This window comes from Neopelma chrysocephalum, unplaced genomic scaffold (assembly GCF_003984885.1).
Source record: "Neopelma chrysocephalum unplaced genomic scaffold, ASM398488v2 Primary Assembly neopelma1_143, whole genome shotgun sequence".
Classification (NCBI taxonomy): domain Eukaryota; kingdom Metazoa; phylum Chordata; class Aves; order Passeriformes; family Pipridae; genus Neopelma; species Neopelma chrysocephalum.
Window position 1 is genome coordinate 6,717,884 of NW_020897805.1, and position 17,547 is coordinate 6,735,430.

The following is a 17,547-nucleotide window of genomic DNA, read 5'->3' on the forward strand; positions in this document are numbered from 1 at the left end:
TGAAATCCTGCTTATACCTGCCCTTGTGGTTTAGCGTTTTGAAAGATCGCTGCTTGTTCGGGTAACTTAACCCGTGTGTAAGGTAGGCACAATAAGGTTGATGAAGGACGAAGAGACTGCTTCGTTTCTCATGTTAATCCCAATGCGTTGGTTGGGTCTTGGGTGCAGTCGCATGACTCAAGAAATCCGCTGAACGCACCTTCGGGCTGCTCCAAGGACCAACTTAGAGCTCTCCTCACCTTTTCCTCTAGAACCACAGGGACAGTGTGCCCCATCAGAGCTGGGTCTTAGCAGGAAATGGACAAGGGAAACGAGCTTGTGGGGGAAATTGTTCTCTGCTGGATACATGGCAATGTGTTACAGTCTCACTTATGCACAGAGCCCCCCTGCCCTATGGGGTGGAGTTGAAACGTGTGTCCATTTTCTTGCATTTTTGCTTTTAGAAACAAATAATTTTGCTGTTACGAATTATGTAGTGTGAGGAACGTGAAAGTTAAAATACAAGCAAGGCCTAAGAATCCAAAAAAATAGGAAAATAATTTTTACTTTAAGCTTGAATCTGCAGCAGTTGGAATTCTTGAATCTGCTAGGTTGGAACAGGAGGGATCACTTGCCGCTTAGTATCTGCTATGTTTTCAGTGAATGCTGATTTGCATTATAAGTGGGTCTGTTAGTATTCCCCTTCTTCCCTCACCTCTACAGACTGATGCAGAGTGCAACTTTCCTGCTCTCGATCACCATCAGACCAAGCAGTGAGTTTAGCCTGTATTATCTTCAGGTAAAGTACTTCTTGCAGTTCTGTGCTCCAGGTACTGTCTCCCATCTCCATGGTATCTCCATTTGCTGATTTGATCAGAGATTTCCCTACCAGTATCTGGCTGTTGTTCCCTTTGAATACATCAGGAGAGCTGGAAGATTTCCAAAGTGGTGTACCAGAGCTCTTTGCTCTCCCTTGCTCAAAAAAAATGGTTTGTTGAGATGTTGGGTTTCTTAAAACAGTCTGAGAACGGGGGAGATAATTTGGTCTAGCAACTAACTTGATTTCAAAAGAAGGAGTATGGTTTGCTTGCTTGACGCAGCAACTTTCTCTTCACCTAGAGCCAAGAGCAGTGTTGTATGGAATTCAGTAACGAACCCTGTGCAGACCAGGAAGAAACTTAAAAAGATGACTGTTATTCTCGACACGAAGGATGGTTTGTTAGGCCTTTACAATGGCAAAAAGAAAAAAAATACCTCGTTTCATGAAAATTGCTTACATTTATGCCATTCACAGAAATGTTAGGAGGCTTCTCTGCTCATTGATTTTGGCATTTAAAGGACAATTCTGGTTAGAAGGGACCTCCTAAGCTTCTCCAGTCGGGTCCCCACTTAAAGCAAGGCTAAGTTTGAAGGTCTGTCAGGATGCTGTATTGTGTAATCCTTAATGGTATTTAAAAGCTCATGAAATCTTGATGAGCATGTTACCGGGTTATTGTAAATTGTAAGTTTTCTTTATAGGAGTCAGCTTACAAAGATATTTGCAATCATGACTCATTTATGGGGGGGAATGTCTCATAAAAAATCAGCTCAACTTGTTTGGGATACACAAGTTCTGACAAAGCTCTGAAACATTTTTAGGCTTGATATAGAATGTCTTGAGGAAGTTGGGAGTGGGAGAGAAGAAAAAGACAAGCAATGGTCGAAGCCATTTTAGGCTAGAGAGTATTTGCTAGTGTAATCCAACTTGTGAGAGTGCCCACTGAGCGTTTCCACTTTTGTTCAGTTTTCTTTTCAGGAAAAGTATGTAAGCAAATCTGTTTGCTACCCTGAGTTATACTGACAACTTGAAAACATAAGCTTTCTTTTTTTTTTTTTTTTTTTGTTTTGGACACAGCTGCAATGGGTCTTGTTTACACTGCTAAAATAAATGTTTAAGGATAGCTATCCTCTGAATGACTATTTTTTCTCTGATTGTGGGTGGGAGGGATATGAGACATCTAGAAAGCCATGTTTTAACTGGTCTTGACGAAAGTGAAGACCATCAACTGGCACTTAAAACAGGATTAAGACTAAGCTTGTTTAAATTCTGGTTACCTGAGTACTGACAGACCATTAAATAACACACTGTTATTTTGGAGATCTCTTGTGGTCACCACAAAAACACACAAAAAAGATGTTTTTCCTTTTTATTTTGTCCTCTAGTTTCTAAAGAAAAGTACTTCTTTTTTTCTGGAAGTTCTAGCAGAGTTGAGAGCTTGCAGATCTGATAGTTCGAGAGAAAATGATAGTTTTGTTAGCAAAGGGATGTTGCCACTGAAGCAGGAAACTCACCATAGAAATGCTGCGTTAATTCACTAGTACAGCCTCTATAGTGAGGTTTTTTTCCTAATATTGCACAATGTGATGGCTTTTTAATTGTTTCCAGAGTTGTTTGTATTGTTTTGGTATATAGTGGCATATGTGAAGTGGTTAGATGTAGAATAGTCTGAAACATAAAGAAAATATTACTTGTAAAAATGCACAGTTCTACAGAAGAGCATGGTTTAGCATGCAGATCTTAAAGCTTTGTGCCGTGTTCCCAGCTTCAGAAAAGCTTTCCGTAATTCCCGTTCCCTGTACCTACCCACCCCATGAAAAGGGTAACCATGTGTTCAGTTAAAAAAAAAAAAAAATAAAAGGTTGAATGATTATGATGCCTTTAAAACAGCCTTGCCCTGGATTGGACAGCTGCTCTTTTGTAAGCGCTGCAGGGTGACTGGGGCAGGGATTGCTCAAAGACTGGAGAGTCCGGGCCTGGCCTCAAGGCAAAGGCTCCAGAGCTGGACTCCTGCCTAGTCCTGCCCTCTCGCCACCCGTGGCAGAGCAGTTTATCTTCTCTCCTGCCTGAGCACACATTCAGGGTTGCTGCTGGTGGCTGATGCTCCTACAGGCTGCATGGGTTCTGGTGAGTGCCTGCACCTCTGGCTACAGGGGTTCAGGATGCTCTGGTGTCTCTTCTCACGGATTAGGGTTTATGGGATGCTTTGTTGTATCTTCTTATTGCTGATTGTCCTCTGGTGTTTAAAAACTCGTAGGGCTTGGTCACAAGGCAGTTGTGTTTGTATTTTAAGGTGGGCTGTGAAGTCCTTTTGAGCTTCAGATTTTCTTAATAAACAGCAGCTACACAGAAATGAAGCTGCTAGTTGCAAATGCTCAGCTATTTTCCAGTGAACCTCTTGGGGTTCAATGACATGATGCGTCAAGGCTCAGGCTGTCTCACCAGCAAATGTTTAATAACCTGCCTGCTGCTTCCCATGCATGTTTTTCAGAGTGGCTCATTATGGTGTTTGCTTAGCAGAGGAGGAATTTTGGTATCACTGTGTAGAGCTGCATCTTCCTTTCCCCTATTTATATAAATAGCAAAAAAATTCACATATTTGAATAGGGGTTTTTTTGTCATTATATGGAGACCAGAGAGTCCAACTAAACTAAAGAGATGTGTTGACTAAGATCAATGATCTGCTCTATCAACAGCTGCTGAGTGGAAGCTGGCTTTTAGCGATGCTAATAATGCTGACATTAAGAATAATAATGCTAATAAAAGTGAAAAGCTTTGTGAAAACTACTCATTAATCAGTTGCCACAAATTTGGCAACATTTCTGTACACAAATGATGTGCACAAGATATTAATACTTATGTTTTACCCCACATCCTCACTCTCTTCCTTGTAACTAAGAATTAAGAGGAAAACAGTTCTTGACCCGACAAGACTGAAGTTGAGTAATCAGGCTCTGGGAGAGAGCAGGGCTATAGCCTTTTGGGTATGCCACAGAGATTTTGAGTCTTAATGCAAGGATATTGCTGCATTACATATATTTGGAGTTACATTTTGGTCATTCCAGAGGCTGGTGTCAGGATGGTCTCTGATAGGTGTCAGAGGCAGATATCAAAAAATTTTCATTACAACATGACTTCATGTTTGACAAAACTATGCAAAGAAAGCAGATATGGTCAAGGAAGTTTTCCCTTGAGTAGAAGTAAGTGGTGAAATAGGGTAGAATCTGTTCTCTTATCTGCATTATGTTTGTGTAAACTGGCCTTGTTCCCTGCTTGGGCTCATGAATTACTCACATTTCTAGATACCATGATACTGTCTTCCGTGGAACCAAGTATGCTATTAAAAGAACAATGTGATCTTTTTTTTTTTCCCCCAGATGTTTTCTAGCTATTTCTGCAAACAAGCAGTTAGTTGTATTTGTTTGTCAGTAGTATTGTGGAGCTAATTTTAGGGATGGAAAGGGATTTTCTCACAGAAAATTCTGGGCACAAAAATGAGGAGCTACTCCTAATTTTCACTTTCTGAATTTTGGCAACAGCTAGCTGTGGGGATAAAGATAATGTGTATGTCTGGTTTATTGTCAATCACAGCTGAAAAGAATAATATTTTCTTATATTTATTGGAGTGAGAACCTCTCCCATACAAGCATATATACTGACAGTGATATTTACCAAAGTATTCTATCAGGAAATGGGGTTTTGCAGATGGCTGTGAAAAAAATTGATTCTCCATGTTCTGTAATGCTGCAGCTGGGTGACAGCAAATGTTGTGATGTAAGTGTACTGTGATTTCTTATACTGCCAAACCTTCAGTGACTTTTGTACCAGTTGTGCTCAGAGCTGGATCGTGAGTTTTGTCCATGAGACTGGGCTAAGTGTGATTTCCAGCATCCTCATTAACTGATACTGCCTCACTGGAAGGCGACTGTCAGCCCTTTCCAGGCTTGTGAAACATGTGCAAGGGTCGAGATTGGGCTGCGGGGGATTTGTGGATGGAAGGTGGTTAAATAAAGTTGCCACCTAAGTAGAGTCACCAGTAACCACAAGCAGTGTTTGTGCTCTCAGACGTTTTCATGCCTGTGAAATGGTTCCCACTGCAGTGTTATCAGTTCTAACTGATGGGTGTGAGTTTGTTTGTTTGCTTCTGATGCACTTTCTGCTTTAGCAAGAGTGGAAATTAGTTATCATATAGAAGGAAGGTGCTGTCCCAGGCATGTTTGTAATGTTGGATCACTGTGTGTAATAAAATGGTTGCAAGTCTACATATTTCTGTCTGCAGGCATGAGTTCTAATTTTGGCTTAGTGCCTGCTTTGGTTCTAGTGGGGAATTGTAAGGACTGTGGAAGCTTACCAATTATGTTGAACCACATATAGCAGGTTTGGATTCAGTTTTTTCCAAGTCTTCTATAGTATACTTGTAAAGGTCACTGGTTAATATAAATTAGCATGTGTGTAAAACATTTAATCTACAGATGCTTCTCTTTTTGAAAGAAGCCACTGTCTTGGTGTGATAATTTAAGTTACTGACTAACACAGAGGTCATCTTGTTAGAGGCTCTTTATTACATATATTCACTTCAATCTTTTTCCTCATTGCATCTGAACACTTCAATAGAAGGTAAGAATATCTTCTAATATCTAGTTTTGATGTGGGTCAGGCACAGAACTGGAATGTAATCTAGGTCTTTTAAAACCCAGTTCAGTATGTTAATAAATATACAGATCATCTCCAGTCAAACAAAAAATATCCATGTGAGCTTTTAGTTGTTGTTTCAGTCCAATTCCTCCTTCTGTGGCTTTATTGATGTCTAATGTTAGACCCTCTTTCTTCTTTCTCTTTCCAGAAATGTCCTTTCTGCCTGACCTTGGGATCTTCACCATGGGCATGTGGTCTGTTGGCCTTGGAGCCATTGGTGCAGCTGTGACAGGGATTGTCCTTGCTAACACTGACTTATTTTTGTCCAAGCCAGAAAAGGCTACGTTGGAGTTTTTAGAAGAGATAGAGCTAAAAACTTTGGGATCAGGTAAGATTCTGCGTATTTCAGCCCACATTCTTCAATAATTGGACTTTTATAAGAACCTTTGTAAGGCCAGGGTTAGAAGCAGTTTTCTTAAGTCTTTCCTGGTTATAACATGTAGTTGAGTGTTCTTGATATCCAGTAGTTCTAGTGAAGGAAAACCAACCAAAACTGTTATTTGTGAATGAAAAAAGACACAATAAAGCAGTAATATCCTCTTATGCATATATTTTTTTTCTGATAGAACTGTATTTAAATGTGGAATTCTCTGCAGTGCTTTGTGTTGGTCCTTAAAACATTAATCATTATAAACAAGAATGACTGATACTATTGTTGGTGCTGTTTCTCCTGTACAAACAGAGCAAAGGACATTCAAAGCAGGTGAACTGTGGCAGAAGAATGGTGCAGTGATCATGGCTGTGCGAAGACCTGGATGATTTTTGTGCAGAGAGGTACTTGCTGGGTTTGGGGATTAATTAAGAAGAGTTAAGGTATACTTGAATAGATCCTCTTAGATCCCCTTTAAATAAAGGATAGGAACAAATAGGGCAGTCATCAAATACATCTAAGATATCTGAAAGGTCTTGTTTCCTAGTTCAAACTTAGTTTCCTTTGCAGCTTGTTTGTATAACCCAGGTCCTGAATATTTTCCTTCTGAAGGGGACGGTTACATGACTTTTACATCTGCCAGGGACCCAGCCCACGGTAATTAGAAAGGGAGATGGCACAAAATCCAATTAGTAATGAGTCTTACGAGCTAGTTGTATTCCAGATGTTCAAAATAAATCTCTCTGAGCCAGGTAGTCTCTGGTCAAAAGCAGCCCAAGATTGGATTGGCAGAAAGCCATCGGATAACACTTATCAGCAAAAAAAATATAAAGAGGTGTGCATAAAGGGAGTCCCTTACTGTTCTGGATGCTGAAATGTGAGGCAGGAAGGTAAAGAGTCTGAAGATAAGTAGTTACTGTTCCATAACAAGGTGGGTTGGGAAACAACATTTGATCCTTGAGTTGACATTAGGCTCCTTGGGTGGAGCTCCTCTGAAGGAGACACTTAAAATATGATTTGAATGTACCAGGTACCTGGGAACAGCCATAACTTGCACCTTGGCCATTATTTTTCTCATAGCTATGGGGAAAAATAGCTATTATGTTGTTGCTCACTATAATATGGAGTAATTAGTATTGTAACCACTTCATTAAGGCATCTGCTCCCGTCAGTAGTAACTGCATAAGTACGTGTAGAATTCATGCAAGGTTAAAGATTAAAGTACTTTACTCTCTGAACAGGTGTAGCGTAGGCAGGAGCAGAATGCACTTATGTGCCTGATTGGGACTTTCACATACAGTCAGAAAGGAATCCTTGAGTGATTTTTTATTATTATTATTAATGCAAACTTCCTAAGTAGAAATAAAGAGCCCCCCCCCCAAAAAAAAATTGTGGTTTCTTTTTCTTTCAGGAAAAAAATTAGGACAAAGAAATTTAATTTTATAATTCTGATTTTTGGTTTAAAATGTCACAGTAGTCACACTGCTGATCAGCTCATTAGGGCGAAGAGTTTTGTATTTTTACCATGAAACCATTTGAAAAAGCTTCTAAACTTAAGTTATTTTTGATTTTTGTATACTCAAAGCATTTTGTGAGTTGCCTCTTGCCTTTGTCCTAAGTTTAGTTGCTGTTTTTTTGGTCCATTAATGTTCTTCCATAGCATGAAAGCTATGGAAAGCTTCTTTCCCCACTGTCACTGACTCTGAGCTGCTGAAATGATTCAATGCAGGTCAATCGCCATATCTGTTAATCTGTAGGCAGTAGGTCTTGGATACCCTTGGTTTCCACTATCTTACACCTTGGAAAGGATGCTGAACTTTGTCTTTCTTAACAGCACCAAGAAGGAATACATACTTCCCTGGGCTTGGTGGTGGTGTTTTAAAGCAGTCATTCTACCTCACAGATCACTGTCCTAAGATCAGTGGTGAGGACATGCTTCCATGCTCCCCACTGCAAAGGATGTCACAAATCCTACTGGAATGATGCCTTGGGATCCTTGAGAACTGAGGCGTGTAAATCTAAGAAACATGGAGTCTTTTGTCTTTATCATCTGCATCCTAAATCATCAGATCCCTTTTTTTGTTATTATGGACTGTCTTTAGTGGCACTGCACTGTACATCGCGTAGTCTGGATCCAGCCGTGTAGTGATCCAGTCCTCCCGTTGTTGTGAAAGTGCCATGGGCTTGTTAAATAATGTAGATATTAACTCAAGCACTCTAAAGCAGCAGCTGATCTAAAGCCATAGCTTTAGATCTGTCAGAGGGACCGGCTGAAATGGGAATTGCTCTTTTGGGTTGTGCCTGCCTTGGTGGAGAGAGGAAGTATTCCGCTAGGATGTGCTTGTCCACGTTTAAGAAAAACAAGAGAACAGTTTCACAGACTAGGTGAAATGGTCACAGCCATACAGATATTATGTAATATAATTTGCCCACAAAAATAGACTTCCTTGATTTCTCTTATTGTATCATCTTAAAATAGCAGTAAAGAAAACCAAATTTGGTCTAGTCCCAAGATGCTGCTTGAAGTCTAATCTCTTGTGAATTTTGAAACTTAACTATGCTTTTACATTACATAATTCCTGATCTTTCCTCTTCCAAAAGCCAAGCAAGGAGACATAAAATAAACTTCACCAAACTGCTGAGGTGTCTTTCTCCATAAGGCTCATCAAGGTTTGATGGTATTGCTGTCTCTCCAGACACTGATTTCTGGCTTTACAGGGCACCCCACTGCACTAGCCTGGAACTTCACTTCTCAGACATGTTAGGTTGCAATACAAATTATTTTTTGGGTTGTTGTGTTGGTTATGAGAGTTTTGATCTATATAAAACGTCCCAGATAAAATTGTTATTAACCCTCTTTTAGGAAGATCCTAAGGCATTTTGGTGAGGGAAAACAGAAAGTTCCCAGATCTTTAAAAGCAGAAAGAGGTAAAAGGGTAATCTAGATCCTTTAACTCCCACTGCTCACTATGCAGTGTTTGCTTGTGATGTTGATTCATCCTTTTTCATTTCATCTGAAAAGGCAGAGTAGTGAACTGGAAAGCTGCCCTTATCCTTTTACTTACTGATGTCTTTCTTAATGTCTTTTCTCCTGTCTGTTCACCTCTGTCTGTCTGCTACTTGGCACTTAGTAAATTCTTCAGTTGAGGCATTTCAGTTAGGTGGCTGAATGTTTTCCTGTAAACTGTGTCCATTTTTTAAAGTGTGGAGGGGTTTTTTGTGGGAATTTTATCCAGTAAAAAGGACCTTTCTCCATTGGAGATGAGAAGAAATATATTTTCAGTGCACACTCTAATTTGTTCAAAACATCAGGGATCTTTGTACAAACTGTGGGAACTGGGATTCCTTCAGCAGAACAAAAACCCAGCAGATGAGTGGTGACACGTTACACTCTTACAGATCAGAAAAAGCAGTGTTGCTTCTGGGACACTGAAGGTCTATGAAGAAATTCCCTGATTAGTTTTACTGGGGTATTTAGGAAGGAGAGTGCATCTTCACTCCATTACTTATTTTGGACTTGTAAAGCCTGCTCCTCCACAGAACCCTCAAAATACTTTGCAGAAGGACTGATAATAATGGATTTCAACTTGGAAAAAGCACTGGAATTTCTGGCCTGAAAAACTTAAGTGATGTGCAAGCAGTATCTTTTTACTATTCTTAAATACTTCAAAAGATAGTTGAAGCCCTAGTACAGGCAAGGTATATCTACAGCTTAGAGTTAAAAATATGTTTTCTTCAGGATTTTTAATACTTTATCCAGTAAACGCTCAAAAAAAATCTCCTTCCCCTATGCTTAACAAAGAAAATTTTAGTAAATCTGATGAAGAGCTGCCTAGGAGTACAGCTAGCTTAAATGTCTGATTTACAGGTCTATTTCTGGTTTGCACCTCAACCTAGGATTTACGTATGTTACTGATGGTCTTGAAATTCAAGGTGAAGCTTTACAACTTCCATTTACTGACTGAAATGTTTGATTTTTTTCCTTTCCTTAGGAGGCTTCTGAGCTCTCCTCTCTGCAACCTCAGCTGTCCAAGCTGGGTGTCCCTCTCTATGGTGTTGTGAAAGAGAAGATAGGGACTGAAGTGGAGGATTTTCAGCATTATTTCAAAGGAGAAATCTTTCTGGATGAAAAGGTGCAGTAAAGTTTGTGTTTTCCTTTTGTTTAAAAACAAGCCTATGAATGCCCTCTTCAATGAGCTTGTATAAATAGTATAGGTAAAATGTAGACTGAATGAAAAAGGATTTAGTAGCATTGTGGTTTAAGAAGTTAATTAGCTTTGCTTTTCTATATATATACATCCTGCTCAGCTTACAAACTGCTGGGTTGCTATGCACTGATAATAAGCTGTTGTAGGATTGTTCCACCCCTTTAACAGGTAAACAATATGGCCTGTTAATATTTATTCCTTTCTTCCACTGGCTGTGTTACTTGCTGATGTTAATGAAGTATGAGTCAAGGTTTGAAGGTGACAGATAGATATAATTAATTCATGATGTACAGGCCAAATTGCAGTGATATGGCTTGTCCCCATACACTGGTACATGCTGTATTGCCAGTCCCATGTCCTACAAAACCACAGCCCTGCTTTCTCCCAAACCCAGAAGACACATTTAAAAATCATTTGGCTTCTGAAGAAAAAACAATGTGTAATATTCAAAATCAACTAGAAGATACCTTTATTTTCCCTCCCCACTCTGCTTGTGTGAAAGAATCAGGCTGAATTTAAAAAAAACAACCCAATCAACCAAACAAAAAATATGTTTATCTCAAAGCACCCTTGTTGTCAGTAATAGGGATGCAGGTGTATGTGGGACTTAAACACCTGTGGATGAGCTTAAAATCCACATGAACGGTGGCAGTGCCACAAGTTGGCTGCGTGGAGGTGAGTGGTCAGATAGAACATTAAAGAGGTTTTTTCAGGTGCTATTTTTTTTAGCTGTGCCTGGTTAGCTTTTGTGTGTTGTGAACTTTTCTTGGATGCAGGGTTCACTGGTTTTCTGAATTTAATTTTGGAGGAAAAGTCTTTTGCACTTTGTGTGCTGAGATATCTTCTGTTTCCCTGCAGAAAGGCTTTTATGGTCCACGCAGACGAAAGATGATGCTGTCAGGCTTCTTTCGTGTTGGAGTCTGGCAAAATTTCTTCCGTGCTTGGAGAAGTGGATATAGTGGTAACCTGGAAGGAGAAGGATTCACCCTGGGAGGAGTATATGTGATTGGGGCAGGAAGACAGGTACTGTAGGCTTGTATGCCTCCTATGAGACCAAAAGTTTGTTTTCTGGAATTGTTCAGTTGCTGGGCAGTTGATCTCCCATGAGGAGACCAGTGTATGAATTTCCCTCTTGTGTTTTTGAATAGGGTGTGTTACTGGAGCATCGTGAGAAGGAATTTGGAGACAAAGTCAGCCTTCCATCTGTCCTTGAAGCTGCTGAGAAGATAAAACCACAGGCTTCATAAGTGGAAAAACAGTTGCATATGTTTCTGATTACAGCTTGAAATGTAGACTGCATCCGTTTCTTGAATGCACAGTTTAATTGCTTAACTATTTGGTGTTCAATGCACTGGAAAGGTTCTCTATTCAAACATAGAAACTAATGAAAATCCTCTTGGATTGTTTTTTTCCTTTGCAGCCTTCCAGGTGGTCAGGATTTCAACTGTTCCTTTGTATCTGACTGTATTAATGAAAGGCTGGGTCTAAAATCTGACCTAGCCTAGATGTTTTCAGTCAGAGACAGTCGGTTGAAAACCTGTCTACCTAGGGGAGCAAGGCTCTGCTAAGGCTGGAGTAAAGGAGTGCCAGCTGAAGTTGAAGGATAATAAATCTTTATGTAAATGAAATGCCTTTGCTTTTTGCTTTTTTATTAACATGTAAACACATGTTTCTAGAAGACTAAATCCTGTCAGTCTAAATAATTCTGAGATTTTGCAGTCAAGATGTGCCACTTTGTCTGCACATGAAGTTTCTCGTTAGTTAACTACTGGCTCTAGGTCTTCCAGCTCTGTGTGATTGCCTTCAAGGAAGATAATTGTGGCATGAGGGCAAGTTACTTTTAGTGTTTAGGATTCTTAAAAAAAGAAGGGAACAATATCAGAGAGATTAGGTAGTTTCTGTCCTGGCTTGAATTTTGCGGTGGAATGGCTGGGCTGTTACTCCTGAGAATAGATGTAGAGTTGCACAATGTGATCCCTGACAGCCAGTACCATCCATAGCCACATACGTGTACCTAGAGTGTAGTATGAACTGAGCAGCATGAAAAGTGCTGATATTTCAAAGTCTAAGCAAAATGTTAACATTGCACTTAGAGAGGATTATTAAGTGTTGCATATTCTTCATTAGCTGGTGTAAATAAAAGTCTAGGCAACTTTGGTAAAATGCGTGGGCTGGAACATACGAAGCTATTGAAAGAATTAATGGGAAGGATTCTTTTGTCCTGACAGCAGATCAGTCTGAACTGTAATTTTGCTTTCTTCTGATTTTAAAATTAATGAAAACTTCATATGTCATTGGTACCGAGGGCAGGGATACTTTGCATCTCTGAGACTGGTAATATGCCTATTTTTGCTCTGTGTACCAATACCTATCCATGGGTTTTGTCGAGTTGGGTGCAAAAAACAGTGGCTGTACATGATGCTGACTATATAGAAAACTAGATGCCAAAAACTCTAAAATTTCACAAACCCTGAGGTGTGGCTTTGGTCTGTGTTAATCAGTTATGCAGGCTTAATTGCATCATTATGGATGAAATCCTGACTTCTTTTTTTTTTAATGTTTATGTCCAGGCAGAACTGATTTTAACCAAAAATATTTATATGCTCTTCAGAGTCTGTTCTTCACAGTTCCCTGAAACGGCTAGTAGTGAGAATTTTGAGTGATTCATATGTTTCATTTGGAAACTAAATGGAAATTGGACTCGTATGCTACTATCAACTTAAATTTGTGTGTGACTGTTTTGGGGGATGGAGGAAGGTACAGGAGCTCAGAGAGCAGAGCAGCAAATTCTATAGCAAACTTACTACATGATATGAACTTCCTATATAGGCTCTCCTCTGAGTCATGGACAAGTGCAGAGAACCATGTATTGTCTCTGTCCATGTTCAGAGCTGCCCAGGTAAGTATGCTCATAAATGGTGTTGGATTCTCAAAGACACAAAATGCCTGACTGGAAATGGGCTCCTCTGAATGGCATCCACAGCAGCCAGGCAGCTGCCAAGAGTTGGCTCCATGAAATAAAGAATTGTGCCTGAGGGACTCTTGCCCTGGGTTTTGCTGCTGAAAGGCAGTACTGGTATCAGGCGTGCTTGCCTGACACAAGGCCCTAAAAAGTTCAAAGCATTGTGTAAGTGTCCACTTGTCTGCAGTAGGTGTGTGGTTACTGGGGAGTGCAAGTGGTAGGAAACACAAAAGAGATGCTAAAAGAAATGGGTGTGAGCTACTGTTTCTTGCAGTTGCAATGTGTTACTAATAACAAATGTCTTACAATAGGAAAAATTCTGCGTTGTGGCTCCTGTACAGTTCTGAGTTGTCTTTCTTGGGGGAGCTAGAAAGCCTTGCCATTTGCAGAGAATGTATCCTTCACAAAGAATGACAAAGTACTGATCTTAGACCTGGATTTCAGGCCTTGTTTCAAGGGCTTTTTATGCATTTCACGTAAACATGAAATGTGGAAGGCAGAAACAGTCCTTGGAGAATGGAATGGAAGCCAGATAAATTCCAAGGAATCGAAGATAAAGTGCCTTTAGAACCTGCTAAAACTGGAGAGAGCAACTACTTACAATTTTGTGTACATGCAGCTGAATCCACCCACTCTATCAGAGCTGGCCACCCGTTCTTGCAGTCAGACTGCAGGAAGTCCTGGATGATGGCAAGGATGCCACAGGGTTGTGGCCTTGCTCTTAGCTCACCCAAAGGGACTGTGTTTTGTGATCTTGGAAACAAGCAGGAAGCTATCTTGTCCAGCATTTAAAATGTTTATGGCAGTAGAATGGCTGTTAAACATATAAATCACTAATGCTACAACATGCCGAAGTGTTCTTTTAGTGTAAAAATATTTTTAGAAAGACGCACAGAGTCTTTTTGAAGGTGTTTATTAAAATACTCTTGGAAACTGAAAGTTCTCTGTCAGGTTCTGCAAAGGTGTTTTTACAGTAACCATGTCAGACCTGGGTTAGTTCCCCTAAACAGTTAGTACACTTCTTGATTTGAAAGTTATGTAAGCTTACCCACACTTCAAAGTTTTCTAACCCTGTATTTCAGAAATCAAGTCAAAATTTGGAGCCATGGAAGGTCAAAATGGTATCTAAAAATGTTTTAAAAATTTATTATTGAAAAATCTGATTTGTTTTTTTGTTTGGAGTTGACTCATCCTTTCTGAACTCCGTGTTGACAAAAATGGGGAGGACAGAAAATATGTGTTGCCTAGACACAAGGAATGGTTAATAACAATGGCAGTTAAGGGGCAGTCTTGAAGAAATAATCCCCCCAGCAAAATAGTGAAGGAGGAACAAATTAAATCTTAGTGAATTTCCAGTGCTGCAGACTGCAAGGTCTGACTCTGTTTTAGAAAGAAAAAATATTTTCTTTAAATTTAGAATGTTCGTAAAAGAAAAAAAAAAAAAGGTGTCGATTTTGTTATGCTAACAGCGGCCTCTGCTGGCTCAGTTCCTTGTATGCATCTAATGTCTAGATTTTTTTTTTCTTTAACATGACATGTACCGAAAATGCACTTCTTGGTGCATCAAATATCACATCACAGTTCAACACTCAGCTGGCTACTGGAAACTCTAATTATTAAAATTTGTTTATTCAGGGCTTGAGAAACAAAACTCCACTACAGTAATTTCTCTTCAATTAACTTTGCTTGTCAGCCTGTGCATCTTTTTTTTTCAGCACATAACCAGGGTTAATAAAAGGAAAAAAATAATAATAAAAGAATGAATATTCTGTGAAGTCGGGGGGTAGGTGTAATATAGGAAAGTGTTTTTATTTGAACTTTAAGAGTTACCAGTTGCATTTCCTATCTGCAGTGTCCTTTTACGGCCATTAGAAAAATGGTCTGCCCCGGAGGGTGTTTTCAGTTCTGCATTTTTGTTTCCCCGTGTGGGTTATCTATTCACACGGCTGTCAAATTGCCTGCAGTTGGTGCCATTTGCGAATATCCACAAAGAGAAGGGAATGCCGAGGAATCCCTGCCTTTTTCTGATGCGTTTCCTGTGATTCGCTGTGATAGAAAGAAAACGAGCAAGTTTCTCCTCTCTGCACCGCTGGATGTCACTGCTGCCCCAAACAAACTGCTGGTCAGCAGTAAACCCGAGGGGTTTTCTGCAGTAAAAGATTTGCATAACAGACTCTAACCACTGTTAGCAAAGACACCTACTCCTGCCACCTTTTTACTTGAGTGGACGGTTTCCTTTTAAGAGTAAGAAAAGTTAGAGGAAGGATATACTGTATTGAACGACACGGTCTGTGGCATATAGGTATTTCCAAGTGACTGCGGAGGGAATACGTTATTAACAGACTCACTGTAATACTTACAAAAAGTAACATATTACGTTTTTGTGATACTAATTTTCGATAGTGCCGGTGCGTGAGTGGCTTCCCGTGTCCCGCTGGCCGGAGCGGACAGGTGCAATGTCCACTTTTAACAGCAGGGGGAGCTGCGCAGGTGGGAAAGGCTGCGGACAAAGTTCGATCACCAATCCAGCCTAATCCCCCCTAATTTTATTTGATATCTGACTAGTTCCAGCCTAATTTTTATTCTCCTAATCGATCTCTAACGTGTTATAAAGGTTTCTCCCTAAAATACTTCTGTTTTCTCTTTTAGATCCCGCTATTGATTTCTTTGTATTTGAAGCTGTTTGAAGTCTCCCAGTGGCTTCTGTGGGCTTTGTTTCCCCACGCACCCCTCTCTCTTAATTTCATAATTATCAAAACCACATGACAATTCCAACTATAACTCTAATTTCCCGAAACCCCCCTCCAGAAATAGAAATTTTTTACCCTGAAAAATGGTGTTTGATGATAATGCTGAGCAGATAAAGTTGTGAATAGCTCTGGTCATGCCATTTTCCAACAGCTGCTCCTCATAATGGAACATTCATTAATTTCAGGAAATGTTTTGCAGTGGTCAGAGGAAACAGCATTGACAAACCATACATGAACATCGGCCTGCACAAGTTCACGAAAAAATCAGATTTTCCATTTTCATTCCCACAGTACTATTACAAGCTCTTACTGCTGAAGTGACTATCTTTTAAAAGTCTTCCAATTTGCCCTAGCACTTAGTTAATGGTTTCTGTGATGGATGAGATTTTTACCCTAATTTTCTTGGCAACACAGTGAAAGCACTGTGAGAGATAATGTCAAAGGCAAATAAATGGGACAGAGAAGTTGTTTGAACCATCTCCATGCTAACAATGAACACAGTCAATTCAACTACTCTGTGAACTGCTAACACTAACCATTTTACAAGACTATTTTAAATTGCAAGATAGCCTTGTTTTACCTATGGATGTCCTTCCTAATTCCACAGTCCTTACATCCTAAAGCTGCTGAATTTCCCTGAAATTCCTATTTTCCCCGCTGAATCTTACCAGTTACTTTTGCACCCTCCATCTTCCCCTCCCTTACAGAATCAGCATAATGAAGCTTTCTGCATTGGCTCTGGACTTTCTGGAGATGTGACTCAGTGCTCTGTGAGAATACTTCAGTACTACTGAGATAGAGAAAGGATCTCTTCTCGTTCTTCTTACCATCTTATAATACAGTGACCTGTCCTAGCTACCCTTCCCCACTTGATCCTCCCTAAAATTCAGGTAATCTTCTTCTAGCATCTTCTGTCAGCTTTAACACTCAATTGAATTTTACTTTGGTTTCGAAGAAGTCTCGAGCAAGTTTGAGGAAGCTGCAAACACCCCTCCCTTCCTTTTTTTATAATAAAACCCCCCAAAACCAAACCCCATTTTTTGAAAAACTGCTGGTAGGAAACGAGAGGGAATCTCGATAATGTGGGTGACACACTGGAGTGTTATCTGCTCTCTCTGACCTCGGAAGGATGTGGGTCAGAGGAACTGTGCACTTACACCCTGGTAATTCTAGCATGGTTTTGGTTGTCAGACTTGACCGAGTGGAGTATTATTACACAAAAGAAGTGCTAATCTCACACCGTTTCAGTCAGTCAACAGTCCCTTTCACCTTGCATCTGAGCACTCGATGGGATTGCTGATCCAGGGAGAATAAAGAATTCCCCAAGTCCAAAGGCTGGAGCAGGAGAAGGAAGTGCATAGTACGAGGCGGCCGTAAAAACTTCCGTGGTGCTGCACTACCTCCCGTGGCCTTGCTTTCCTGAACACAAGCGTATTTTCATAGTTAGCGAGGCACTGAAGAAATTAGTTTTGCTCTGTATGTGAGGGAATGAAGGTGCCTAGAGAGATCGCAAGGTACAGAACGGGAGCAGAAGCACTCTGAGGAGGTTGGGAGCCAAGCTAGACAGGAAGGGGGGGCATTTCCCACCTGCCAGGTGGTGGCTGCCGCAGGTGTGAGCTATCACTTGCTCAGCACATGGGTTTTAACAGCTCAGCCCTTCCTTCCCCTCCCTCCTCTCTTCCCAGCGCCTCTAACGAGAAACATAAAACCCCTGGGACGCCTGAAGACTCAAAATACTCTTCAGAATCGTGTTTTTTTTTTTCCCT

General features: G+C 40.3%; 1 protein-coding gene across 1 annotated transcript; it reads left to right on the forward strand.

The window, feature by feature from the left end:
- The first annotated feature begins 2,796 nt into the window (after positions 1–2,796).
- PRXL2A (peroxiredoxin like 2A) lies at positions 2,797–11,697 on the forward strand. The gene is made up of 6 exons (XM_027700019.1): positions 2,797–2,923; positions 5,640–5,819; positions 6,174–6,265; positions 9,854–9,994; positions 10,928–11,092; positions 11,218–11,697. Exons 1-6 carry the CDS (start codon positions 2,914–2,916, stop codon positions 11,314–11,316), a joined length of 687 nt encoding a protein of 228 aa, XP_027555820.1. The 5' UTR covers positions 2,797–2,913; the 3' UTR covers positions 11,317–11,697.
- Positions 11,698–17,547: the final 5,850 nt, after the last annotated feature.